Source organism: Pan paniscus, chromosome 4, assembly GCF_029289425.2.
Source record: "Pan paniscus chromosome 4, NHGRI_mPanPan1-v2.0_pri, whole genome shotgun sequence".
NCBI classification, from domain to species: domain Eukaryota; kingdom Metazoa; phylum Chordata; class Mammalia; order Primates; family Hominidae; genus Pan; species Pan paniscus.
Window position 1 is genome coordinate 91,992,635 of NC_073253.2, and position 27,590 is coordinate 92,020,224.

The following is a 27,590-nucleotide window of genomic DNA, read 5'->3' on the forward strand; positions in this document are numbered from 1 at the left end:
ACCTCCCACTGGGTCCCTCCCACAACACGTGGGAATTATGGGAGCTACAATTCAAGATGAGATTTGGGTGGAGACACAGCCAAAGCATATCACTAGTTTTCCTTTTTAATCATATACAAAGTATGAATGTTTCTAAAGAGGATCTTTCAGTCCTCTAGATTATTAACCTGAATTCTTAGTACCCGACTTAGTGGGTCCTTTACATCCTAGATAGTCTGATGTGATGAGAAGGCTCAGGAAGGTCACTATCAGCCTGTAGGAGTGTCCATTGCCACCCCAGCATACCCCAGAATAGAGAGCTATCTGTGGAAAACCACACAATACTCCAGAGAGGAAACCCATGCCTACTTGGTATTCCCATCATCTACCATAAAATAAAATAAAAGTTTTTTATTCTCTAATGATACCCCATTATAAGTCTCCCACATTTTTAGGTGTGGCTGCCTAGTCTAGTGCCATTTCAATTCAGTAGACTCTTTTTTTTCGATGCCTACTGTATACAAACCAGAGCAGGCATTTCAAGACTATAAAGATCAAAGAGGAAAATAAAAGCTCTGGCCGCATGTGTAACTTTCACTGTCCACAGCCTAAGATTAGTGGGGAGGACCGTCTTAATACAGGTGACCCTGGATGTTCATGAAGGCTGCTGTGCCTTGACCTGGGGAGTGCTGCTCCATGACAGGATTTCTCCAGATGCCGAAATAGAGCATGACTGGAAATGTTTAAAAGAAAACCATGACTTCATCCTTTAATGAGAGCGTCTCTATAAAACAGTGAAACTAATCCCAAAGCATAGAACAGTGCCTGGTCCATTAAAAGTGCTCAATAAGTAGTAATTAATCAACTAACCAATCAGTGGGTTTAGTTACATTTAATGTTTAAATGTTTTCATTTGTTTTGTTTTTTATATTTCCTGTAAAACATGACCAGCTGACTTTTTCTATTATTTTGCATATCCCATTTAAATGTTACTAATTACAATTGTTTAAGAACCACACTCTTAGGCTAAGATGCAGATGAGGGCCGTGGGTTGGGTTGGAATATGCCAAGTGAACCTCCTACCTTGGTTTGTAAATTAAATCCACACCTTGATATAGGTACAGATTCTTACATATTATGGAACTTCACACTACCCACCAGCAGGTTAAATTGCAAGTGTTGTGTCCTAGCAGTCAGTGATCTACTATAGAACTATGCTTTTATTTGTAATGCAGCTAGTTGTTCATGGTTCAGTAAGCTAGAGAAGTCCTGGCATTATTGAAGAGAGTCCTTTTAAAAGAGGTAAAACAAGTTATCCATGGATCAGCCAAGATTTGTGATGGGCTGCTTCTCCCATATCTGAACTGGGTTTAATGTGAAAATTAGTCGTGTTTCCTCTCCCTTCCTTACACAGCTGCCTCGTTGAGTAAGACAGATGAAGGCCATTAAAATAATTGCAACTAACTGCTGCACTGTGCTTACTGTCTTCAAAGGATCTTTTATTTACTTTTCTCTGGTGATCTTCACAAGTCAGTGAGCTAGATAAGGGTTATTAGTAGCCACATTTTACAGCTGAAGAAACTGGACCAAATAAAGGCTAAGTGGCTTCCCAAGGTCACAGCAGCTGGGAGCAGAACAGGGCAGTTGCCCAGGATCCCTGGCTGGGCTGCTTTTGCTCAGTCACCCACTGCTCCCTTTTTCACAGCTGCCCACCATCGTCTTGTGCTTTGTAGTTTACAAAGCTCTTCCAGATGCTTTTACCAGATTTGGTCTTCTCTATAACACTCGAGAAGTACACAGAGGAAGTGATATCATCTCATTATGTGCATTATCCAACTACTTTTTTTCCCCTCCATTTTCATCAGGCAAAAGCTAAAGAAGAAAAACTAGAGAAGTGTGGTGAGGATGATGAAACAATCCCATCTGAGTACAGATTAAAACCAGCCACGGTAAATTTTTAGCCACAGTGCATGACAACAGCATCTTGCCTTTGCGTCTTGTTTTGTTGTATCTGTACCCTTGACATTGTCAAAGGACACGTCTGTCCCCCATTCAGATATTAACTCTGAAAACCCTGAACCTTTTTTTCTCTGCTCCCTACAGTTAGACCCCTTGAGGGATGGTTTGTCCCTGCCTGGCTTCCTAAGTAGTGACCATGTGTTCATTTAAATTCCCACAGATTTAAATGTTTCATTTATTAACAATTCTTACAATAGATCCTAAAACTCAGAAGGAACAATTTGGGGATAATTTCTTTTCTAACTGCTATATGGATAAAAGCACCATAGGTCTTCTGAGGGGTAGATATGAATGTACGAGGGTTTACCGGTATCCTAAGTTAAGGTGGTTTTGTTGCTGTTGTTTTTGATTATGGTGAGGATGGTAGACTAATTCCTGTCATTACATTTGTCATTTACTTTTGAAATCTGCATATAAACACATGTTGGAAAACAGTTACAATTCTAAATTATGAAACCTCATATCCAAAAAAACTAAACAGTGTTATAGGAATGATAGCCACCTCTTCACTCTAGGTTGGAGAATTGGGATTTTTTAAAAGCTTTCATTAACATAGCTACATCTTTATTGCCAAAGAACTTTTTTTTTCATATTACTTTACCCAACAGATTAAAAACATTTTTAATAACTTAAAGTAAATGTGCATTCTGCTTGGTAACATCTTGATTTTTATAGCTCAACTCTTTTTTTTATACTTTATAAAAAGTAAATCTGAAACACAAACTCATGTAAATCTAAGAAAAAAATTAGCTGACATTTCATATCCTGGAATTCCCAGAAACAAACTTGATGGGACATGAAAGCAAAATTTTCTATTTCATTTCCAATGAATTTTAATTTCATTTACAGGATAAAGATGGAAAACCACTATTGCCAGAGCCTGAAGAAAAACCCAAGGTTAGGAAATACATTTTTTTCTGATACTTAAAGAACAATAGACATGTAAAGTATGAATTAAGATAATTTTGACAGTCTGGAATTCACTGTGCAGACTTGCATGCTAACCTAGTAAAGAGGAAAGGGGAACTTCTGATGGTAACACTTGGCTGATACCTGTGGCTCCTTTCCATATATTTTAAAGATGATCTTCCTCATAAATCATTACTAGACTATAAATTTCTAGGTAAAATTTATTGCACACTAGAAACTGATGTCAAGAGGGCCCTTAAGTCAGATTAAGCTAGCACTTAGAGTTCCATCCTGATCAAATTCTCTAATGATTCTATTTTGCCTTAAGTTGGTAGTAACCTGTCACATACAATCAGCAACATTTATTAATCACTTGCTATGCACCTGGCACTGCACCAAATGCTTTTTGGATATTATCTTTGTGAGTCCTCAATGAATGAGGACGGTACTGTTATTATTCCCATTTTACAGTGAGGAAATTGAGACACAGAGGGCCTGTGTAAATAGCCCAAGGTCAAGGGGCTATAAAATAGCAAGCCAAGCCCAGGACTTAGAACTCAGGCTGTCTGGTCTGAGTCCCAGCGTCTGAATCACATGCCCTTCTATCATGTTACTGTTGTTAGTGACAATCTCCACATGACCTAAACTAATACCACTCTCCTGAAAGAACAAGGGGTAGCAGAACTTTGCTGCCAAAATCCCGCATAATCATAGAAACGGAGTATATCATCCGTGTTTTGACTTATTCAGAAGAGAAGTCATGAGGAAATAGGAAAATAATAATCACATTTAAAAAAATTATACAGATCTTCATTGTAGAGAACAGGCAATTTTATTTGAACAAAATTCTTCTGAAGCTGAAACATCAAGGGAATGTTTGACCAAATAAACCATTAATACTTTGGTACTGAGGTGTTTAGTATTTCTTATTTGTTTCATGAAAATTTTATCTTATCGTTGATAAATGAAAAAATATGCCCTTTATAAATTAGCTTTGGGTGTTAAGTATGGCCTCATATGTGTTAATCAGGAAAAAAAATTGCTCCATGAAAACTTTTTTTTACAAAATAAAAAAGAGTCCCCTTGTAATATACAGCACTTCTTATATTACAGCCTCGGAGTGAATCAGAACTCATTGATGAACTTTCAGAAGATTTTGACCGGTCTGAATGTAAAGAAAAACCATCTAAGCCAACTGAAAAGACAGAAGTATGTTTCTAAACGTATAAATCTCTAGTTTTGAGGTTTGTGATCTTAAAAAAAAATTGTGAGACAGACTGTTTTAGCATCAAGCAGTCTGTAAGAAAGCCCAATATGCCATCGTTTTTTCCATGTCGTTTTTGTCTTCCTTTTTGGATGTGCTTTCTGCCCCAACCTAACCCTGATATTCTTGCAATTGAAGTCCTGCAATGACTCCTTCGGGAAAGCTCTGGAACCCATGCCTTCCTTCTTATCCCAGCTTCTGTAACTGACCTGATTGGAACTGTCACCACCCCTCCCCTCTGGGTTGCAGTGGCCTTTCTGCAGTCTCCTTCATGTCCGCCGGACTCATTCTTTCTCAAGCATGTCTGTAGTCATGTCATTCCTCTGCTTCTATCCCCAGGAGTTTCCCATCCCTACAAAAAGAAGTTCCTATTACCATATTCTTGACCCACTTTTCTTTCCTACCAAACTGTGTCCCTGTGTCAGTAAACAGAACAATAAGTATGTGTGCATCCCTGGCTTTTCTCACTTGGTTCCTCTGTCTTGATTGACCTTTCTTTCTAATGCTAGATCAACTAAAGTCTTACTCATCTTTTCAAGGCTCTGCTGAAATATGGCTTTATCTGCTGCTTTTCCCTCCCTAAGCTATATCCATCCAACCATTATTAAGCAGAACACAACATGGCAGAGGATCTGTAGTTCTTTTTTTATATATCACTATTAAAGCCTTTGTTACAAAGAAGAGTTTAGCTGTTTTAGTCCCTCTTTAACTCTAACATTTATGCCAAGTTTAAATGGGTAGTAAGTTCCTTGAACGAAGAGGTCATATCCTATTAATGACCATCTGCTGAGCACCTTGCATATAGGATAGGCTTCCATAAAAGTCTAGATTTAAAACAATTTGTTTAAAGGTTTGCTTCTGTTTTTTTTGTTTGTTTTGTTTTGTTTTTTCTTGAGATAGGGTCTCACTCTCTCTCCCAGCTGGGAGTGTAGTGGCGCAGTCTTGGCTCACTCCAGCCTCAATCTTCCAGGCCCAAGCAATTCTCTTGCCTCAGCCTCCTGAGTAGCTGAGACTACAGGTGCATGCCACCATGCCTGGCTAATTTTTGTATTTTCTGCAGAGCTTGGGTTTGGCCATGTTGCCCAGGCTGATTCAAACTCCTGGACTCCAGTGATCCACCCTCCTTGGCCTCCCAAAGTGCTGGGATCACAGGCATGAGCCACCACACCCAGCCTTGAAACTTTATTCTTGTGATAAAATAAGATGGGACAGTGGTTCTCAAACTTTAGCATGCATCAGGATCATCTGGAGAGTTTTTTTTTAAACACAGACTGCTAGAATCTACCCCCAAAGTTTCTTAGTACATGGGGTAGGGGTCTAAGAATCCGCATTTCTAGGTTCCCTTATGGTGCTGAGGCTGTTAGTTCAGGGATTACACTTCGAGAACTTGTGGCTTATTACTACTACCTTCCATTCCTACATAGCTGTATATAAAGTGCTCTTAGATTTATATAAATACAATATTTTACATAATGCTATATTACATAATAGGCATATTTGTTATACATAATGACAAATAAATAATAGAAATAATAGCAATAATTGCTCAAATGTATTGAGCTAACTGTGTTCCCAGGTACTATGCATAGCACTTTGCCTGCATTGTCTCATATAGGCCCCTTACCAACCCTTCAGATGTGGATACTGTCATTGTTCTCATTTTACACATGTGGAAACTCAGTTTCATGAGTTTCAGTAACCTGCCTGAGGTGAGAAGTAAAACCAAGTTGAAAAAAAATGGCAGCTGAAGAGTTTTAGCATGCTTTGACTTATTTACTATTTAGCAATCCTTAGGTATTCAAGAGAATCATGTTCACACCATATAATGTAGCGGATTGTCTTGTTGGTCTACCATTACTCATTACTCAGTCTTATTAACCAAATATTTCTAAACTTATTGAGAGTACTTGTGTCTTTCCTCAGGAATCTAAGGCCACTGCTCCAGCTCCTGTGGCGGAGGCTGTGTCTCAGACCTCCATGTGTAGTATACAGTCAGCACCCCCTGAGCCGGCTGCCTTGGTGAGTGACTCCCTGGGCATTTGAGCAGTGGCTTGAGAAAGTTTTCTGCCTCCTCCTGTCACTCTCTGCTGTGTATTACCATCATTTTATCTTATTCTGACAAATTAAAAATAAAATCTGATATCATTATAGTATCTGTTGTTTCTTTGGGCTTCAGGGGTGTCGTAGAAATTCAGACTAAGATTTAAATTTTTAATTAAATTACTCCCAACTGTATTTTTCTCTACTCTTCTGAAATTCTAGTTCCTCAGCTATTGTGGATAATCCTGCCTTTTCACTTCTCTGCATCTTTTAAGCCTATATGGATTTCCACCGAAAGCCCAAAGTTACTTTTTTACTGACTTTCCTGGTAGAATAACATGCAGTAAAATCATTATGATTCCTGCCCACTCTTCCCACTGCAGGAGGTGAAACTGACTGAATTTCTTTCTCTTTCCTTCTTTTCGTGCTTCTCTCTCACTTTCTAATTTTCATATGAAGTATGATATTTAAGAAGGTGAATCTTTGTTTCCTTTTGATTTTAGTGTTTTTTTTTCCATTAGTTAATGATTGAATTTGACTCAGGGAATAACATCTGATGGAATTATATTTCAATTGTATTTCATTACTACAGAATTAGCACATCTTCCCTCTGAACACCTACCTTTCATCATCTGCTGTGCCATTGCTCTAGATGTTTTGCAATGTCTTCTCATTACATTTTCACAAGGACACTATGAAGTCTGTCCTGATCATCTTCCTGTAATAGATAAGGGAAATGAGGCTTTGAGTTGACCTTGATCCACTTGATATTTCAGAGCCTCAGTTGAGATGAAAGATATGGCCCCCGCTCTCAGCTGTCTTCAAGACTAGTGTGGATATGAGCCCTCCCCAGTTTTTTGGGGTTTCAGGGTACTCTTCAGGTACTTTTTACAGGATGGGTGCTAGGCCACAGTGGTAAAGAACAGGAGAGGAGGAGGGACTCTAGGAGGACTCTGGTGAAGAAAGCAGGCAAAGAGGCTGTGACTGGAGTCAAAACAACAATAGCCAGCATTCCCCAGTAGAACTCTTGTAACCAAAACCTGCACCTGCACCACCTGCCTCATCTGCCAAGTGTGACTGCCGGGGCTTTAGAGGGCTCAATTCCTTTTCAACTTTACCCTGACTGTAGAGCTGAGCATTGGATTGTTAGAAAGCAGACAAACCAGAACAAAACAAAAAGCTCTTGTTTTCCCTTTCCCCGTCCTCCTTTCCAGGGCCTTAACCCCACCAACTCTGGCCATGGTTGCCCAGGTTACTGTCACTGAGGCAGTTGGCATTTCTGGGATTGTGATACCCTCGAACGCCAGAAAGAATAGCTGTAGAGTGTAATAAAGGTCAGAGGACTCAAGAAAGGCATAAAGATTAGAGAGTAAAGGAAGACAGACCAGAGGAAGGAGATGAATGCGTTCCCTAGGTGGTTCTTGTGTGTATAAAAGAAAACTTATTAAGGAAACCCAGAGACCTGAGTTGTAGTTGTGAATTTGATAATATCAAATACTACAGAAATAGAAGTTTTAGTCCTTACTCCTGTTTCCAGATTCCTTTGTTCTTAAGTCTGCTTCTTCTCCTAGGTTTTCTTTAACTGTTTCAGTAATTTCTTAAGCAAGAGGTTGGCAAAGGGCACAGGTTTGGGGAAGCAGTGGTTTCCAAAGATTCTGTAGCATAGAGTATGAGAAAACAGAATTGTAGTGTGAGCAGGTGTCTTAAATCATGTAGCAACTCACATTGCTTGCATAAGACTTGGGTACCAGTGCAACTCTTGATATCCTTGATTAGAGTGTTGCAACTCTTAATACTTAATACTTAATTTAGGTATAATCCCAAACAGGTTAGAAACCTCAGGGACTTTTTTTTTTTTTTTTTTTTTTTTGTAGCTCTTGGGAAGAAAACCCATGCAGTATTCAGCCACTAGGTGGTGCTAAATCACTTTTCTTTGGTGAGCTTTCCTTTTGCAGTGCAGTTTATCAGAAAAACAGCTTTTCTTACTTGAAATCATGGCTAAAATATAAAACAGAAATACAGTTTTACTCTAAAATTTTAATAGGTGCTCATTGTGAGGTCAGAGATTTTAATAAGAAGATTAAACTCTGAGATTGTTTGACCCAAGGCCTTTTACATTTTTGTTTGACCAAGACCAACAGTGGGAAATTCATTGATATTGCAACCCCATCCCCATACACTGGAAGCAACAGTTTAAAGAATAGTATTTATCCCTTCTATGTATGATGCATTTTATATACACACACACACACACACTCTTTTACAATTTTTTTTTTTTTTTTTTTTTGAGGCAGAGTCTCGTTCTGTCATCCAGGTTGGACTGCAATGGCATGATCTCAGCTCACTGCAGCCTCAACCTCCTGAGGTCAAGCAATCCTCCCACCTCAGCCTCTTGAGGAGATGGGACTACAGGCATGCACCATCATGCCTGGCTAATTTTTTAAAACTTTTTGTAAAGATGGGATCTCACTGTGTTGCCCCGGCTGGTCTCAAACTCCTGAGCTCAAACAATCTTCCTGCCTTGGCCTCCCAAAATGCTGTGATGGATTACAGGTGTGAGCCACTGTGCCTGGTCCTGTTCTCTTCATTAAAAAAGAAAAGTCCTGGCCATGAACCATTAAGTTGATTTTTATGACCTACTAATGTACAGACGATTCCCTTTATTTTCCCTTGACACCATTCATCCTCTGTGTTCACCCAGTGTGATTTTAAATACCAGCATGGCCAGAGTTCATTACATTTGGGGGAGTACATTTCATTTTGAACAATCAGACCACAGGTAGACAGTTCTCACTGTGCCATTCAGGTTAGTTGGTCACAGGCAGAGTCACCAGAACCAGCCCTGAAACCCCTTTGGTCAGTAGAAGCCCTGTGGAGAAAACAGGCTTCCGAGCCTCCTCTTCTGAGACAAGCCAGGCTGTCCCACAGGAAATGGAGAGGAATGGCCTCTTGTGGGCTCTCTGAAAATCTTTCCTGTGCCGTCTATGGAATGATCTCCATAAAGACCACGTCTTTCTTTTTTTCTGGTATTCAACTTATCTGTGATACACCTCAGTCCATTGTCTTTCTTATTTCTAAACCAACTCTGGGTCAGGTCTCGTAAGTTTCACATTATCAACATATAATTTGCACACAATATTTAATATAAGAAATTTGCTCGAATGTTAAACGTTTTGGTTTTTAAACATAGATTCTAATTCAGTTGATAACTCGAGTTATTAAAAGATAGCATGTGCCTTTTATCTGAAATAATGATATGCCTTTCTGAATTGATAGCATATGTTTTAAAGGGAGTGATTAACCACCTACTTAATATATCCACTAATGCACTTTCAGAAGGGCACAGTGCCAGATGATGCTGTAGAAGCCTTGGCTGATAGCCTGGGGAAAAAGGAAGCAGATCCAGAAGATGGAAAACCTGTGATGGATAAAGTCAAGGTAATGGCAACTGAGATGCTTCTGGAAAATAAATATCATTGATCACCTTCTCCCCCTGCAAATAAGTTAGTCATTTGTTTTGTTTTTTATATTTCCTATAAAACATGACCAGCTGGCTTTTTCTATTATTGTGCATATCTTGTTTAATAAGCTAAACCTGAATAAGCTGCAGTGTTGAACCCCCACAGTGGATGGTCGACATGCACAGACCGGAGGCCTCTGAGTCTCATCTTTGCCCACCTGCATTGACATTGCTGGGACTTGGGAAGGAAGGGGCAGCTGCCTGCTGCTCCTCACAGCTGCCTTGCATCCCAGCAGGCTTTCTGCTGGTGCCTGAGCCTGCCAGATGAAGTTGCTGTAGGAGCACTAAGCATATGGTCATATGTACTTCCTAACCTAATGATAGATTTGTTTACCTCAAATCTAGTCACTCAGGCATGAATTTTATGGAGAGAAAAAAACATGCTAACAATGAAAATGGTATAATTTTTTTCAGGAGAAGGCCAAAGAAGAAGACCGTGAAAAGCTTGGTGAAAAAGAAGAAACAATTCCTCCTGATTATAGATTAGAAGAGGTCAAGGTAAACAGGCTGGAGTCTTTTTCTATTTTATTTTAATTCATACTGAATTCATATACAGAACAAAGGGACTTGGGAACAGAACTGGAATATAAAGATCTTGTTTCTTCACATTTCAAACACCAAATAATATTAGTCTACTACTAATAGTGTTAGAACACCAGATACAAAGCTAAAATATTCCTAAGTAGACTTGTCCTCAAGTGAAAGAAATCTAATGTCTAAGTTACCTAATGTTTTCCTTTCTAACCCACAGCTTGTTACAATACCAGAAATATTAAAAAAAACCTTGTGTAGATAGGAGAACTAAAATGAGGAATAGGCCGGGCATGGTGGCTCATGCCTATAATCCCAGAACTTTAGAAGGCCAAGGCAGGAGCATCTCTTGAGCCCAGGAGTTCAAGACTAGCCTGGGCAACATAATGAGACCCTGTCTCTACAAAAAAATCAAAAAAATTAGGCATGGTGGCATGTGCCTGTAGTCCCAGGTACTTGGGAGGCTGAAGTGGGAGGATCACTTGAGCCCAGGAGGTAGAGGCTGCAGTGAGCCATGATCGTACCACTGCACTCCAGCCAGGGTGACAGAGCGAGACCCTAACTCAAAAAGCAGTAAAAAATGAAAAAAAATAAAATAAGGAACAATTACTTTATATAAGAAAAATTTGCAACTTTCAGATATAAGTTGGAAAAATAAGAGAACCTATTTAACATTGAGTATAGTGTTAAGTTGCCCCATTTCTTCGATTTTGAAAGTACAGATTGTACACAACAAGGGGGAAGACCCCATTATGAGTCTTGTGGTTTAAGTGCAGTCACTTAAATGAGGCGGATTCGTGGACAGTTGAACAATGTCAGTCATCTTTGTAGCAGGCCAGGATTTAAAAGAGTATTCAACTAAACTTCATTAACAATTCTAGAAAATCAAATTCATGCTTCTCACTCATCCATGTGCACTAGCCCATTTATTTAGCAGACACGGGAACTAGACTGAGCTATCCGTGATTGAAAGTTTATTATTCTGGAAACCTTTATATTTGCTTCCTGAGTTTTACAATTCAGTTGCAGCCGTAGCGTTTCTATTAATTTGGGCTCATTTGTACATTGCTTTGCAAAGTTCCTAGAGAGCATGCTAAGGGCCACATGTTCTGTCTCCACTGAGTGCCCATTCAGTAGAGGCTGGTCAAGTGCAGGTAAACTCTCTTCATGATAGGTGATTGGTTGGTGATTTGCTCTCTCCCTTTACTGAATTTAGTAGTAGTGTTTAAGGAAGCAGTTGATTCACAGTCCCTGATCACTTTATTCTGTAGTCATTTCATCCTCCTCTGACTTACCTCACACGTTATTAGTTACCTATTAGTAACATTTTCAGGCACTAGCTTCATCTCATTTAAATCCTATGTTGGTATTCACCAGCTATGTTCCCATCAGGTCTCCTCAGTGACATTTGGCTCCCCGAGGGCAGGCCACAACCTCCCCTTCCAGACACAGAATGACGCAGTGATGGAAAATCGATTTCAGTTTGAGTAGGGAGCAAAAGTGCTCCCAGAGTCCCAGGCATCACTTAGGAAATTTTCTGCCTTTACAGCTAAGAGATGGTGGAGAACAAGCCCAGGTTCAGCCTTCCCCTGTACCTGAAGAATGGTCAGAAGGCAAAAGTCAGTCATGAGGGAAACAGGTGATCCAAGTTGAATATCCCTCATCTGACATGCCTGGGGACCAGAACTGTTTCAGATTTCAGACTTTTCTGGATTTTGGAATATTTGCCTCGTATCTGTTGAGCAGCCCTAATCTGAAAATCCAAAATGCCCCCGTGAGCATTTCCTTTGAGTTGTCAGGTCAGCACTCAAAAAGTTTCAAATTTTGGAGCATTTAAATTGTTTTCAGATTTTCAGATTGGGGATACTCAACTTGTACCTCTAAACCATTGCACTTCACATTTTCAATGAAACAAAAACCAACCTTAACCAGTTTCTCAGGTGAAATATTCATATATATGTATATCTTTGTATTTACTTATTTTTGTGTAGGTGGATAAATGGGATTTACTATTAGTATATAGATCTCCTTTTACTAAAGAGCCCCACATGCTTTCTTCATTTTGTCCTGTTACTCAAATGTGGCACTTGGAGTCATTTACAGCTTGACCTAATCTGAACCATAAGTTGCAGAGCGTTTCACCGACAGGTTAAACTCCCTGAGGGCAAGGCCTTTGTCTGTGCGATTTTCTGTTGTATTGCCAATGCTTAGGTCAGGGCTTGGCATGTAGTCCTTGCATATGAGTTAGATGTGTGGCTTACAAGGTTAACCAGCATTTTCCAGACAACCTCTACAAAGCCCACCCCCATGTAGGTAAAGGGCTTATCCCACACTGTCCTGCAAACCCCAGTCACAGCACCACATACCACACTATGCTGACTTTCACGTTTTCCTGCTGTGATAGTCTCTAGGCTTCTGAGGTCACAAACCATACCTCATCCAGTGTGCAACCCCCATGACTCAGGAATGCCTGGTGCTTGTGAGCTGTTTGTTGACATGAACTAATTAGAGTGTATTCTCTGGTGAGAGAATCTTTCGTGACATGATGGATCTAATTTAAAATGTACAACAGCAAGTATAACCTGTAGACCCTTTGTAATGTTTACAAGGTTTCATACTTTGGATAAAATGTAAAATGATTTCATGCCATGTTTTTTCCCCCCCGGATAGGATAAAGATGGAAAGCCACTCCTGCCAAAAGAGTCTAAGGAACAGCTTCCAGTAAGCAAACCAGTTTTCTCTGAGGATATCTTTTCCTTTTGGCCCTGATTGCAATGGTGTTTGTTGATACATTTCCTGGTTCTTGCAGCCCATGAGTGAAGACTTCCTTCTGGATGCTTTGTCTGAGGACTTCTCTGGTCCACAAAATGCTTCATCTCTTGTAAGTCCAAAACTCTTGGTTTTATTTCTTTAGTTTTTTTTTTTTTCTTTGAGATGGAGTCTTGCTCTGTCATCCAGGCGGGAGTACAGTGGTGCCATCTTCAGTCACCGCAACCTCCACCTTCCAGATTCAAGCGATTCTCCTGCCCCAGCCTCCTGAGTAGCTGAGACTACAGGGGTGCACCACCACACCCAGCTAATTTTTGTATTTTTAGTAGAGACGGGCTTTCACCATGCTGGCCAGGCTGGTGTCAATCTCCTAACCTCGTGATCCGCCCACCTCGGCCTCTGAAAGTGCTTGGATTACAGGCATGAGCCACTGCGCCTGGCCTATTTCTTTAGTTTTAGAGTGGCAGAAATAAATGGAAACTGGTGATTTAGAATCTGACTTGGGAACTCAGGAACAATCATAAAATTAATGGCCCTCAACCCACTGTAGCCATTAAAAATGTGTTGCACCATGAAATACTGTCCCAACATAGTGGATGCTTTTAGTAGTGTAACTAATATCAAGTACCAGTACCCCTATGAAAAGAGAATTTAAATGTAAGCTTATCCAAAATTACTCCTCAGACAACTTTACCTATTGATATTTCTACAATTTATCATTTCCCAAATTGCCTCCTAAGGGAACTTAGCTCCATGTGGAATATAGAGTCCCTCAAAGGGAACTCTGTTGCTCAAAAAGTTTGGACAATACTGGGTAATGTTAAGCAGGTTTCTCTACTGTAGGATTTTCATGGCTTTTTGTATGCAAATATATAGTGAGTCTGTTAGAGTTCCCAAACTTAATAACTGCAGAACCTTTTCTTGTGGGGTCTGGTTTATCTATTTACTGGGAACTCAGTTTTTAAACCACTGAATGTATTATTAGCAGTCAGTTGGAAAGGGATTAACAGTTTCTATGACAGTGGCATGGAAAATATACTTATATCAGTTGGAGAATAGACAGAATGACAACTAGAAGAAATAATGATTCTTTGGAATTGCCTGAAGTTGTTACTTTTGCTGAATGAAGCAATAAAGCCCCTCAAAGAAGAGCTTACTAACCAGAGCATGTTATTCTCTGTACCCCTGTAAAAGCACCATGCTGCTCAGTCACCTCATCCCGTGACCTTCCTCTCATCGTCTTCCATACAGACCACATCACAGCAAAGCACTCCAGCCTTGATTTAGAAACCATAAGACATGGGGAAGAATACAATGTGGGGAGTACGCCAGGAATGTGGAGTCATAGCATTACACTGAGGCAGAACAGATGAACAAATAGTGGGGAACAAGATCTCGATTCCCTTCCTCCTCCTATCATTATTATTATTACAATTGTTAGGGGTGTTTTTTCTTTTAGAAATTCAAAGATTTGGAAAAAGTAACAATGGATTTATATGCCCCCTTCAAAGATATGTAGCAGTGAAATGGTGAGATGAAACAACCTTTAAAAAAAAAATCTTACTCTTAGAAAATTAGCAAAGGAAACATTAGTGTCAACAATATAGTTAATAAAGTAGAAATAACTAATCATCATGAGAACCAAATAATCAAAATAGTTATTTAGTGGAAAGTTTCAAGAAATTTGGGGGAGAAGTATCACATATGGCGCATAATTAGTGTTCATCTGTAAAAGAGTAGCTCCTGTACGTACCATGCTCTTTGATATAATAGAACAGAAATGCTATATAAAAAGAAACACTTAAAACTATTCCCCTAATAATACTGAGATCACATTGATAATAGACTATTTTAAAACATCAAAGATATTACAAGTAAAAATCTTTGAGAAGCAGTCAAAGCAGTATTCCTGTGATACATTGTCATAAACACCTTTATCAATAGTAAAGAAAGAGAAAAAGAGAAACCTGATAAACTAAATGCTTATTGAATTTTAAACTGAAATTTCTAAAAGTTTTAATAAGGTAGCCACCAAAAACAAAGTAGCAATAAGCATACCAGGAAATGAAAATAGCAGCATGAAAGTTAACTGGCCAATAGTTGTTTCTTTTGAAATAACAAATACTTTATAAAATACTAGCAAATATAAAAGAGGGAAAAAAACCTTACAAAAAATACAATTAAATTTTAACAGAGTAATATAATAATATAGAGATCAACTAAATTATTGGTAGTTTAAAGCCAATAGTCAGTTGGCTTTTATGAATTTTTAACATTTTACAAAACTGATAAATAGAGAAAATAATCTTACTAATAAAATTTAACATAAATGTGAGAAAATACAATAATCAGTACAGAGCACAAATAAATTATTAGGAAACACTATGTACAACAATTTTCTAAGATTAAACAAAAATATTAAACTGCGTAATTCACAAAACCTAAAAAAAGACTGAAGAAAATATTGCATTGATTTTCAAACTGTCCTTCTACTGAAGGTTTAAAGATGACTCTAACTGTTGAACACTCAGTTCTTATGTGGCATAAATATGTCATGAAAAAGATGGGGTCACATAGTTGCTTCTATGAGTAATTATGGTGCTAATCTTAAAATTTGACAAATATAACAGTATCAGCTAAAGTTACTTAAATGTGTAGATGTAAAAATTACATACAGCATACATAGAATATAACAAACAGTTAAGAAATTATTTGCCATTATAAGTATTGATTCAGTAGCAGGAAAATTGTCAATATATTGTAGTGGTATATCAAATAGAAACAAATAATTATGTCCATGTAAAAGATCTATTTAAAATTTTACATATACTCATATTATAAATAAAAACTTTTTAAAAAGTAGGCAATCCCCTAATGTGTTAAAGAGTCTTTAGTTTTCAGAATCAAATATTCAATATCATGCTGGAGGCATTTTCTTTAAAAGCAGAAACTATGAAAAGTTTATTGTCATTTCTGCTTATTACCACATGGAAGAATCATTAACAACACATGAAAAAAATGACAAACATTAAAAGGGAACATTTGAATATATTTGTGGATAGCACTACTTGTAGATAATACATTTGTAAGTAACATTATGCCATGTTTATTAGTAACAACAGATGAGAAAATGTAATTAATATGAGATCAGACTTATGTAAACTATAAAAGGAGAAATGATCAGAAAAATAAGGACACAAAAAAAATTGAAGGCCATACATTAAGTCAGTTTAACTAAATATCTTAAAAAGAATGATGACAATTCAAGTCATTTTATATGTTAATTTTTTATTAAATAGCAATAAGATACTTTTTGTAACTCAATAAAATTATTCAATGATACATTTGGAAAATAAATGTATAAAATATGAAAAAGTACTAAAAAGCATTTTTCAGTACTTTTAGGTAAGATTAATCCAACTAAACACTAGCATATGTTATACAGTAATAATAAATGGAAAATACAATAATGTTGAGAAAGCAAACTCAAAGCATAGATCAATGAAAAAATTGAGAAATGGACATAAATGATTTAGTATTTTTAAAGAGAGTGAAAAATCATTATTTTATGCTTTTGTGTAGCGTTAGATGAATTAAATAACATATGCACATATAGCTTTGCGATACAAATTTCCAGACCATAGGTTGTTTCATACTTAGTATTAAAAGGCTTAAATAATAAGTCAATAAGATAGTTTAAGAAGAGACAACACAAATGTTTCAATGTCATTCTTTTCATTTGACAACTTGTTATTCTTTTCATTTGTCACATAAGCAAAGATTTCTCATAACTAAAAATGAATTTAATTTAGTACATTTTAGATTACCTAAAATATTACATTCTAAAATGGCTTTACAGGGTATAAATGGACAATAAGTATCTTATAGTTATCTAAATTAGTTTAAATAATTTCCAATAATAACATGCTGAAATGAATTTCTGAATGTTGGTATCTTTTTAATGTGCTTTTCTCCATCTTTTGGTAAAATTTGCAATTCTCCTTTTTCAAAATAAGCTATCCATAGTTGGAGTCACCAAAGAGTTCTGGACTTTTTTCTGGTTTTTCATCAACAGTTATACCTAAGTTTTTTGTCAAAAGGGAGTATTTGAAATGAAGCAAATATTCAATATTTTTAAACAGAAATTATTTCAGAAAGTTTCTAGAATATTTAACGTTGAAAAAAAACCCTGAAACCTGACACCATATACCACAATATACAAGCAATAGTAGTATATCATTTTACACTGATTATCAGAAATAAAAATATGTAATAAAAGTCAAATTCTGGCAAGCAAGGCCATGGGAAAACAGGCATGCTTATTCATTGCTTTTCGCAGTATGAATTCCTAGCAACATTTGAGAGGGCAGTTTGGCAAAATATAGCCAGCACCATAACTCACTCACTAGAACTTATTCAGAGCAATTTTAAAAGAGCTGAAAACTTTGAATAACCTAAATGTACAACAGGAAATGTGTAAACAAACCATGGAACTCTAAGTTATATTATTGCATAGTATTTAGAATAATCAATATGAGAAGGAAATAGAAATAGCAAATTGTATAAAATAATACAATAGAGAAGAAAGAATTTAAATTTCTTTTAAAATTATATGTTATTATGAGTCTATTTGGTCAAGAGAATAAACAGTCATTAAGCTATCTTTAAGAGTTATAGTTAAGTGATGGCATTGTGCTCATAATTTTATATACAACATGTTACTAATAAAATTTTTTTCAATAAAAGAAATTTGAAGATGCTAAACTTGCTGCTGCCATCTCTGAAGTGGTTTCCCAAACCCCAGCTTCAACGACCCAAGCTGGAGCCCCACCCCGTGATACCTCGGTAAGCAGCACATCTTATTTGGGAGATAAATGTTTTTGCGCAGCCACAACTAGAAAGAAAATAGGGCGCCTGTTTAAAGCAAATGAAAATAGGCAGAATTATTAGGAAGATCAGGCACCTTCTATTTCAGAAGAGCCGAGACTGATGATTTAGCGAGATGGCAGAGATTAACTTTGAAATGATTAAATGAAACTATATATGTGAAAACATTGTACACATAGTCAAGGACCTTAATATTATTGTTGCTTTATAAGAATTGAAAGTGCAATAAAGTGCATTGTGTCTATATTCAAATTACTAGATTTGAAAAGTTTTTTAGCTTTCCTGATAATTGATTTTCTCCTTTATATTTTTTCTTATACATTCTATAATTTACTACCCATTATTTAACCTCAAGTTTATTTTATGGAATTGTCATGTTTGAGCTTTTACAAACATTTTACAAACGTCATGGAATAGCATTGTTTTCTTCCCAATTCACACCAGTAAAAATTTGTCACTTTCATACTAGCAGTAGAAGAACCTCAGCATCAATATTGTTTTAATTATTTACATGCTGTGAGGCAAGGCTGTGGGACCAAAGCTTTTCCAGACTTCCTTGACTAATCACCTGTGCAATACCAAATTATACATTACCAAGGAGACCACAGCACATCAAATTATAAAGGGATTGCCCTAAACCAGATCCCCATCTCCTTTGGTTGAGAACAGTGCCTCATTTGCTAGATGGAGATGAAGTAACTTTAGCGAAGTCAGCTATGCTTCCATTCCTTTTGATGTAGCATCAAAGCATATTTAGTGCTGTAGTCTGAGATTCTGATGGATTTTCATCCTGTTGCGTCAGCTTCAGGATCATCTGAAAATATCCAGAGGCACAAATGACAAAGCCCAGACCTGGCCCCGGGCAGCTCTACCATTAGCAGCTATAATCCTGGATTATAATAAAGCACTTAAAACCAGTAAAATGCCCCGTGTGTGTGTATGTGCATGTGCGTGTGCATGTGTGTATGTAAACACACCCACAATGAAGAAAGTCCCCATGCAACAGAAAGGAAGAATCATTAATAGCCTAGGCTGCCGTTTACACTTCAGTTCTTAATATTCAGGCCAGAGATTCTGCCCTGATGAAGGCTATCAGTAAACATTTGCAATCAAAAACTTTTTTGCCTTTAAGAAGTAGGTTTTACAATGACACTTCTCTGATCACATTTCCCATCAGAGAGGCTTGTTTTTAGTTAACATTTTATTTGAAGATGTCACTAAAACAAGGTATAAAGCTTTATTTAGATAAAAATATTAGGAAATCAAAGAGTCAAATAAACCATGATAATTCACGGGAGCTTTCTTTGCTGTGATTATTAGATTGTTACTAACAGTGTTACATACACTGAAAGCATTTGAAGACATGATTTCAAAGATCTGTGTAATAAAATCACTCCAACAGGAAAACTGCTTCAAAGAAAATAGAAGATCATGGATGTGACTAAGCATGACAGGGAAAAGCTTTATCAGTCCCAAGATCTGGGTTCTATTCACTTTTTAACAATTTGTTTTCAAGCAACTGACTTAGCTTCCCTGAGCTTTTTACCTCCAAAAAAAAAAGCCTGCTTAGTTCACTGAGAACCATTGTGGGCATCAAATAAAACTGGATAGTGTATGTGAAAACATTTTGAAAATCAACTGGAAAGTTCTATACAGTATTGGACAGAGTTCAGCATGGTGTCTTATACAATGTAGATATTAAACACATTTTAATTGAATTCATTTAGAGGTGGAATTTTGAATGCAATGTGTTGAAAAATATGGATTTTGCTATAATAATACTAATAATAATTTACCATTTGTTGGGTCCTAACATACAACTAGTATTGTTTTAAATGCTTTTTCAATCATTTACTTTTCTCAGCAACTTAGGAGTATAAGTACTACTATTATTCACATTTCACGGCCAAGGAAACTGAAGCTGAAAGGGGTTAAATAAGCTGCCTGAATCATACAGTAAATAAATGTTAGAGGAAATAAGCTATCTTAGTTACAGTGATATTGTTGTTCCATAATTTTTTTCCTCTAGAATACCAGCTCCCATTTCTGCAATTTCGCTTCCATGAGCTTCCTGAAGATGAAAAGAGAGGTTTCTCCACCAGTTCAGAAATTCTCTGAAGTCTTTCAGGGCACTCATCACCAGTGTGGCAGACAAGCCCCTTCCACTCTCCTGACCCCAGATTGTCTCTGGGGTTTTGTGCTTTAGGAAGTATTAGGATGGCAGTGCCGAGCTTCATGGCTTCCCACAAACTGCGGGTCACGCTGCACTTTATGAAATGCACCCCTCAAGATCTTAGAGTTTTAGAGAGGACCCACAGAACCAAAGAAACACTCACCCTCTATAGTTGCAGAATCTTGCTTCCTAACCATCTGACAACATTAGTAGATGTTTGTTTTCATATCCAGTTTTCTAATGGTGTTTAATTTCTAAATGAAAGGCACACATGATTGGTTCATTTGCTTTTGGACCCTTTATGTGACCTCCAGGTCACCCACTGGATATGGCTCCTGAGGCTGCCACTAAGACCTCCTTAACCTGGTGGGATCTTCACCAAGAGATGGGCAGGGTTGGGTGGAAGGCGCTGGCCCTCCAACCCCAGTAGGGTGACAGATACTGCCGCTCTTCTCCTGATCTTCCATTCCTAGCCTTCTCTTCTCTGACCCTGTCTACTCCCCGGCCCCAGCCCCAGATGTCTTTTTCTTCCAAGGAAACAGGTTCCCTCCTGAAAAGATGGAGTTCCTGGGCTAATTTGCCTCTGATACAGTTTGGCTAATGAGTGACTAATTCAGCATTATTTGCTTTTTAGCAGAGTGACAAAGACCTGGATGATGCCTTGGATAAACTCTCTGACAGTCTAGGACAAAGGCAGCCTGACCCAGATGAGAACAAACCAATGGAAGATAAAGTAAAGGTAAAAAAAAAAAAAAAAATTCACTAATAAGTGAAATTTTAATCCTTGGGTCTTGACTCTGTCATTGTCATAGGAATATTGATGTGAACTTAACCTATATTTTAAACATGAAATTATAATGAAATAGAAAAATCAATCTGTACTCCACTGGAGGGGAAGGTCACTGAATCTGTGACAGAGATACCAGCGGAGCCTCCCTGAGGGGATTCTGGGAGGTAGGTGTGGGGTATGCATGGCTTCCTCCCATGCAACACAAGCAGTCAGCACATCCATTCAAATTAGCTGTTGTCCTTCAGGGTTGCTTATAAATAGGCAAAGTTGTAAATGTGACCTCTCTAAATGGCAAGGTACAGTGGCCTGATTTTGTATTAGAAAAGTGAAACCATACAGAAAAAAAGAAAAAGATATTTTATACCTTTGGGTTCTAATCTCCTAACATGGTTTCTGAAGATAATTATTTAATCATTTATTTCCATTTAAAATATAGCTAGAAAATTCACAGATATGAACTGACATACAGAAGCTACGGGATTTTATATTTTAGCCAACTAGCAGTCTGTTGAAGTCATCTGTGTTGTTCTGTTGCTTAAAAAATAAAAACAGACCATATGTTTTGCCTCATGAAAGTACAACAAATGCTGAATGCTGCATTTGACAATGTATTTTCTAAGTGAAAGAGGAAATGAATATTAATTCTATCTGCTCACTGTTGATATAGGAAAAAGCTAAAGCTGAACATAGAGACAAGCTTGGAGAAAGAGATGACACTATCCCACCTGAATACAGACATCTCCTGGATGATAATGGACAGGTAAACTGAGGCAAATTGCTAGATTGGATTTATGCTACAAAGATCTTTAAATTCAAACCTCCCTTGAAATAAATAGTAGCTATACTCCTTTACAATAGCATAAAACATATCATGACTGACTGCTTCTAATGTGTCACCAAAGCCGACCAGCAGGTAAATATTTATTTGAGCCAATATCATTGTATATGCATATGCTAGGCTCTGTGGTATAAACAGGGTTGAATACTGTTCAGTCACTCACTGATGCTTAAGAGTGATCCAAGAAATGTGATTCTCTGTTTCAAGAAAAGGCTATAAAAATGACTAAGGTGATAGGATTTCAAAGGAAGCAATCTCTGTTTAAGGAGAGCAGAAAAGGAGCTGGTGTTGGGGTAATTAATAGGGCAAATTAATAAGGCAGCTCCAAGACCTGGGGTCTCCCTATCTTCTCCTGCATCACCATCAGCACTATTGCAAGTGAAGACAGGCAAAGCAATATTCCCAATCACAAATCCTGTTTCTCTGCCAAAAAGTCCCTGGCCTTTTGTCTCCCACATGATAGAGGCCAGTCTTTCGTAGGTCAACCAGGCCTGTCCCCCACCTCTTTCCTATTTAGTTTCTAACTTTTGAGTCAATTAGATGATAAATAACCCTTTCCATGCCTGTTCATCAAATAAGAAACAAGGAAGACCAAATTACACCCTTCTCTTTCTGTACTGATTCATTTTGGTGAGTAAGATGATTCCTGGGTTAAATAGCAGTGTCAGCTTCAGGGTCTCCTATTACAGGAACCAATTCTCCTTGCTTGCATTCAGTATTCCTCAAGATAGCAACTCCACATCCTGCTAGAGCCCTTCCCACTTTCATAGTACCAACTCACCCTGCTTGCGTTCTTTGGGAAATTTATTATTTAAGGCCCTTGCTTTTGAAGCTGGGAAAAATCCCTGATGACTAAGTGTAATAAGCTATAGTAAATAAGATGTAAAAACACAAGTAACTTTTTGTAACACTTTAAGTAGAATTATAAGTGATAATACATGATGGCAGAAGGTTCACAAATAGTGTTTCTTTCACTTCCAGGACCAGACCCTTTCATATGTTTCCCCCAAGTCTACACAAATGATTATAAAGAATAGTAATTAAGCAAAGCTGGTAAAGAAATAGTGGGGACTCAGGTTTATTAGTTATTGCAAGTCTACACTCCATTTTATCCAAGTCAAGTCATGGGACAATAGATTCTCTACTGCCTAAACCTAAGTAAACCTTTACAGATATCTATGCTTAACCAATAGTCTGCCTTCTTTTTAAGGACAAACCAGTGAAGCCACCTACAAAGAAATCAGAGGATTCAAAGGTAAAGACCATAGGAACATATTTCCATTAAATTTTGTTTTATTCTAGCCATAGGGGTATTTGGCATTTTAGAAAACTAAAACATATTGAATGCCTACTCTGTGCCTGGTACTTTGTCAAAGCATGCATATAAATGTGTGTGACTATTGTTTACCTCTCTTTTAGTCTTCACAAAAGCCCTTTAGGGTGGAAAACTGAGGCTCAGAGAATGCTAAGCAACGTGTATTAAAGAGTAGATGGAAAAAAAGCCATCAAGATTTTCTTGTTTTTCTATCTCCTTTACAATACATTATTATTAGTAAAGAATGTCAGTCAGTTTTTTTCTTATAGAAACATCTTTTATTTGTAAGTGATGTGGGAAAAGACCCCATATTGCATTTTGCCTTCTGCTTCTTCACTGATGGTTATTTCTACTCATATCTCAGAAACCTGCAGATGACCAAGACCCCATTGATGCTCTCTCAGGAGATCTGGACAGCTGTCCCTCCACTACAGAAACCTCACAGAACACAGCAAAGGTACTGTGCTTTTTCACATTTCACTCTTTGAAATGTGTGTGTGTGTATGTGTACATACATATAAGTTTTATTTATTGATTGATCTATCGGTCTGTCTTGTAACAGGGTCTTACTCTATAGCCCAGGCTGGAGTGCAGTGGTGTGATCTCAGCTTACTGCGATCTCTGCTTCCTGGGCTCAAGCAATCCTCCTACCTTAGCTTCCTGAGTAGCTGGGACTACAGGCGTGCACCACCACACCCAGCTAATTTTTGTATTTTTTTGTAGAGAGGGGGTTTCGCCATGTTGCCAGGCTGGTCTCGAGCTCTTGGGCTCAAGTGATCTGCCAACCTCTACCTCCCAAAGTACTGGGATTACAGGCTTGAGCCACTGCACCTGGCCCTTACAATTTTTAAACTGTAGAATGAATCAAACGATGATATAGAGAACCTGAAAATGAAGAAAAGAAAAAATGCCTATAATTCCACTGCCCCCAAAACAGTATTATTTTGTGGATTTCCTTTTTTTCTATATGTATGTTTTACATAATTATACTTACAGTCCACTTATAAAACACTGCTTAATGTTATTTCTTAACTGCTACTTTGTAATTTCCATAGCCACCATTTTTTATCTCCACACTATATGGTTGTGCCACAATAATGCTATGTCTGTGTTCATTTAAAGTGAGAGCAGGCCCTAACTACATCAGGCACTCTCATGCTCATTTGCTCTCTGGAGCTTCCTCCCCTTTTCTGTCTGCTTAGCCCAACTGGTCTACTCTTCATTCCTCAGGGCACAGCTCAAGCATCAGCTCCTTAGGGAAGACTTTCTTGTCTTACTTCTCCCTTCCCAGTCCAAAGTTAGAGGCCTCTCTTCCATGCCCTCCTTGCTCTCTGTTACCTCTCTGTGCTTGTGTATCACACCACTGAGCTATGCATTTCATACAGTAGTGATGTGTCTTTTACCTCTGTGCTCCTCATTAGCAAAATGCCTGGTACTTAGCAGGTGCTCAAAACGTGATTAAAAGTGAATGAGAAACGACTGTGTAATTCAACAAGTGTGAGGCATTTTCCCTCAAGCTACACCCTCTTGTAAATCAAATAGAAGGAAACGTGAAATGAGTACCTCCTTGTTATTTTCAGAAGAGTTAATTCTGCAGATCTCAGTTTGCTATTGTTTTGGCTGTTCTAAGGCACTGCTCTCGATCACTGAATTGTCAGCCCTTCCATACTGGGTAGCTTAATTTCTAGACCACTTCAGCATCCTATCTCTCACCCCTGGTAACTCGTAAGTAATGCCTTTTTTGGTGAATGGACTTTATTTTTATACGTAACCTGCTCCAGCTTTCCTTGGTTGTTTCCCATTGTTCATTTCTCTCCCATAACACTGAAAACAGGGTTTTGTTTTGGTTTTTTTTTTTGCCTTTTGGTACACAAAAGCCAGTCCTGATCGAGACAAGCTCTATTTTGTTTTTTAAATACATTTTATTGTGTATATTTGAGGTTTACAACATGGTAGTTTGGGATGCATAGAAATAATAAAATGGTTACTGTAGGGAAGCAGATTTACATATCTATCATTCTCACACAACTACTTTTTGTGACAAAAGCAGCTAAAATCTACGTAGTTGACAAAATCCCTAATACAATTTTATTAACCTTAGTCCTCATGTTATACATTAACTCTCTACACTTGTTCATTCTGCATATCTGCTATTTTGTATCCTTTGACCTATATCTCTGTTTCCTCCTCCTGTTCCCTACCATGGTCGCCATGTTTTATTCTCTGTGTTTTTGAGCTTTTTCTTTTATATATATTCTACATATAAGTGAAATCACTTTTCTTTCTGTGTCTGGCTTATATCATCTAGTATAAGGTCTTCCAGGTCCATCCATGTTGTGACAAATAGTAGGATATCGTTTTTTAAGGCTGAATAATATTCCATTATGTATATATACATCACATTTTCTTTATCCATTCATCAACAACTAGGTTGTTCCATATCTTGGCTATTGTGAGTAATGTTGCAGTGAATATGGGAGTGCAGATATCTTTATAAGGTGATAATTTCATCTCCTTTGGGTATATACCCAGAAGAGGGATTACTGGGTCATATAGTAGTTCTACTTTTAATTTCTTTAGGAACCTCTATACTGTTTTCCATCATAGCCTATACCAATCTACATCCCCACTGACAGTGTACTGGGGTTCCCTTTTCTCCACACCCTTGCCAACATTTATTATCTATTGACAAGCTCTGTTTTGATTAGCAAAATAAGGTCTGGGTGAGTCATGCACCACAGGAATTAGAGCATCAATGTCACCCACATTTCCCTCCTTATTTCTATCCTTTTTCCCTCCTGCTTTAAACAATTCTCTGACACCGTTGTTCAAAAAAAATCATGAAAAAACACCCAAAGTCTTCCATTATTTAATTAAATTGGAGATCTCAGAATGGTCTGGATTAATTTAACTGCAGCCTAGTTAATTGCTAGATGGATTGGTGATAGCCATAGCCTCATTACATTTCCTTTGCTTTAGGATAAGTGCAAGAAGGCTGCTTCCAGCTCCAAAGCACCTAAGAATGGAGGTAAAGCGAAGGATTCAGCAAAGGTAAATGGAGCAGTAAATATACTACAAATTAGTTTAGCAGTTACACAGAGTGGGGTTTATCATTTCAGTCATTTAGTTTCCTACTGGAATCTATTTAGAATAAAATTTCTTAAAGTACTATCTATCCCATAGCATGGCTTGGTAAAGTAATTGAATTTGTATAGATACATATATTTTTAAGTAACTGGTGCTTTAAAATCCTAAATGAATGTTCTTGACACAACCCAATTTGCCTGTGTTTTGCCTGTCTTTCTTGCCCTAATTAAAATACCACCATAGTATGTGGTTTATATAGATTTTAGAACATGGAAGTTGGAAACTTCCTATTATTAAAATTACTCAAGCTGTGATGAGAAATGAAAATTGGATTAGACAACTTCTAGGTCCCTTCCAATTCCAAGAACATATGATTTAAATGATTATTACTATGATCCCCTGGCTATAAGGAGGAGTTAAAGGTGTAGCTTTAAAGACAATAGTCCAGTTACACCAGAGCTCTTAAAACAATGTATTAAAATCTTCCTGTAGTAGATTCCCTTAAGGGATATAGGAAACAGCATTGATAATTGGCAGTTATGCCATTATATCTCAGATTAAATACTTATTTGCCTATTATTTAATTTCAGTTATACGAAGTACTTAATCAGCCCTTTAACAAATAATAGAAAGCATAATAACCCTTTATGATGAGTGGATTTGCTGGACAGCCATGACCCTATGTACAGGAAAGGAAGGATCACCACAGAATGAAACATTGCCATTTAAGAACACCTATGCATATTTTATAACCTACCCTAGCCTTAAAAAAATAAAGCTGAGAGTGATACATTTAGGATCAGGATCACTTAAGGTTATTTTTAGCTTATAAGCTTGAGGAGGAAGAACTCACAATATTTTGGCCAGATGAAGAAGAAAAACTGAAAGGACCATCTTATTTTTCCCCACTGACTGCCATCTTTTGTCCCCTAATTCTGAGAAGGCCATCTCCTCATACTTAATACAGAAAAGAAAGCTCATGGATGGTTTTGCTTTCCCTTTTAGACAACAGAGGAAACTTCCAAGCCAAAAGATGATTAAAGAAATACAAGTTAAGGTATCTGGTAAGTTGGGTGTTTATTTGTAAATGAAGACAACTGTATCTTCTGCCAATTTATGTGTTATAGATGAGAGAAGTGAAGTCCACCTCTTGAGTAATTCATGCTCACTTTACAGTATTGGCATGAAATGCATACTGCAAGATCTACAGAGTAATTGGTCATTCTCTGAAAGCACTAAATGGGATGAGTTTGCTATTGAAATGTTTAAAAACCTTAATCTTATAATTAAAAGCTTTTAAAAATATTAGGCCAGGCACTTAGAATGACCATCTGAGGCTAGTTGAATCTTTGAAATCCAAATGCTCATTACTGCAGGTTATTGTGGCAAAGCAAAATTAGCATGTTACAACTTAGCGAAATGTCCTGAAGATATTGGCATTCCCCAGAATACCAATACGTGGTGGGGTG

At 37.5% G+C, this 27,590-nt stretch overlaps 1 protein-coding gene across 50 annotated transcripts in view; it reads left to right on the top strand.

Moving 5' to 3' along the window:
* Nucleotides 1-27,590, top strand: part of CAST (calpastatin) — a 112,411-nt gene that overhangs the window by 82,254 nt on the left and 2,567 nt on the right. For 15 of the 50 annotated variants that reach the window (XM_034960273.4, XM_034960268.4, XM_034960278.4 and 12 more), the window contains 15 exons: nucleotides 1,845-1,928; nucleotides 2,848-2,895; nucleotides 4,021-4,116; nucleotides 6,095-6,190; nucleotides 9,548-9,649; nucleotides 10,146-10,229; nucleotides 12,933-12,983; nucleotides 13,072-13,143; nucleotides 17,778-17,876; nucleotides 20,726-20,830; nucleotides 21,549-21,641; nucleotides 22,930-22,974; nucleotides 23,399-23,491; nucleotides 26,014-26,085; nucleotides 27,127-27,185. In XM_034960273.4, the coding sequence (XP_034816164.2) occupies nucleotides 1,845-1,928; nucleotides 2,848-2,895; nucleotides 4,021-4,116; nucleotides 6,095-6,190; nucleotides 9,548-9,649; nucleotides 10,146-10,229; nucleotides 12,933-12,983; nucleotides 13,072-13,143; nucleotides 17,778-17,876; nucleotides 20,726-20,830; nucleotides 21,549-21,641; nucleotides 22,930-22,974; nucleotides 23,399-23,491; nucleotides 26,014-26,085; nucleotides 27,127-27,162 (1,176 nt within the window). In that variant the 3' untranslated portion in view covers nucleotides 27,163-27,185. The remainder of the gene's footprint in view (nucleotides 1-1,844; nucleotides 1,929-2,847; nucleotides 2,896-4,020; nucleotides 4,117-6,094; nucleotides 6,191-9,547; nucleotides 9,650-10,145; nucleotides 10,230-12,932; nucleotides 12,984-13,071; nucleotides 13,144-17,777; nucleotides 17,877-20,725; nucleotides 20,831-21,548; nucleotides 21,642-22,929; nucleotides 22,975-23,398; nucleotides 23,492-26,013; nucleotides 26,086-27,126; nucleotides 27,186-27,590) is intronic. The other 35 variants (XM_063604539.1, XM_063604548.1, XM_063604543.1 and 32 more) reach the window with 6 other exon arrangements.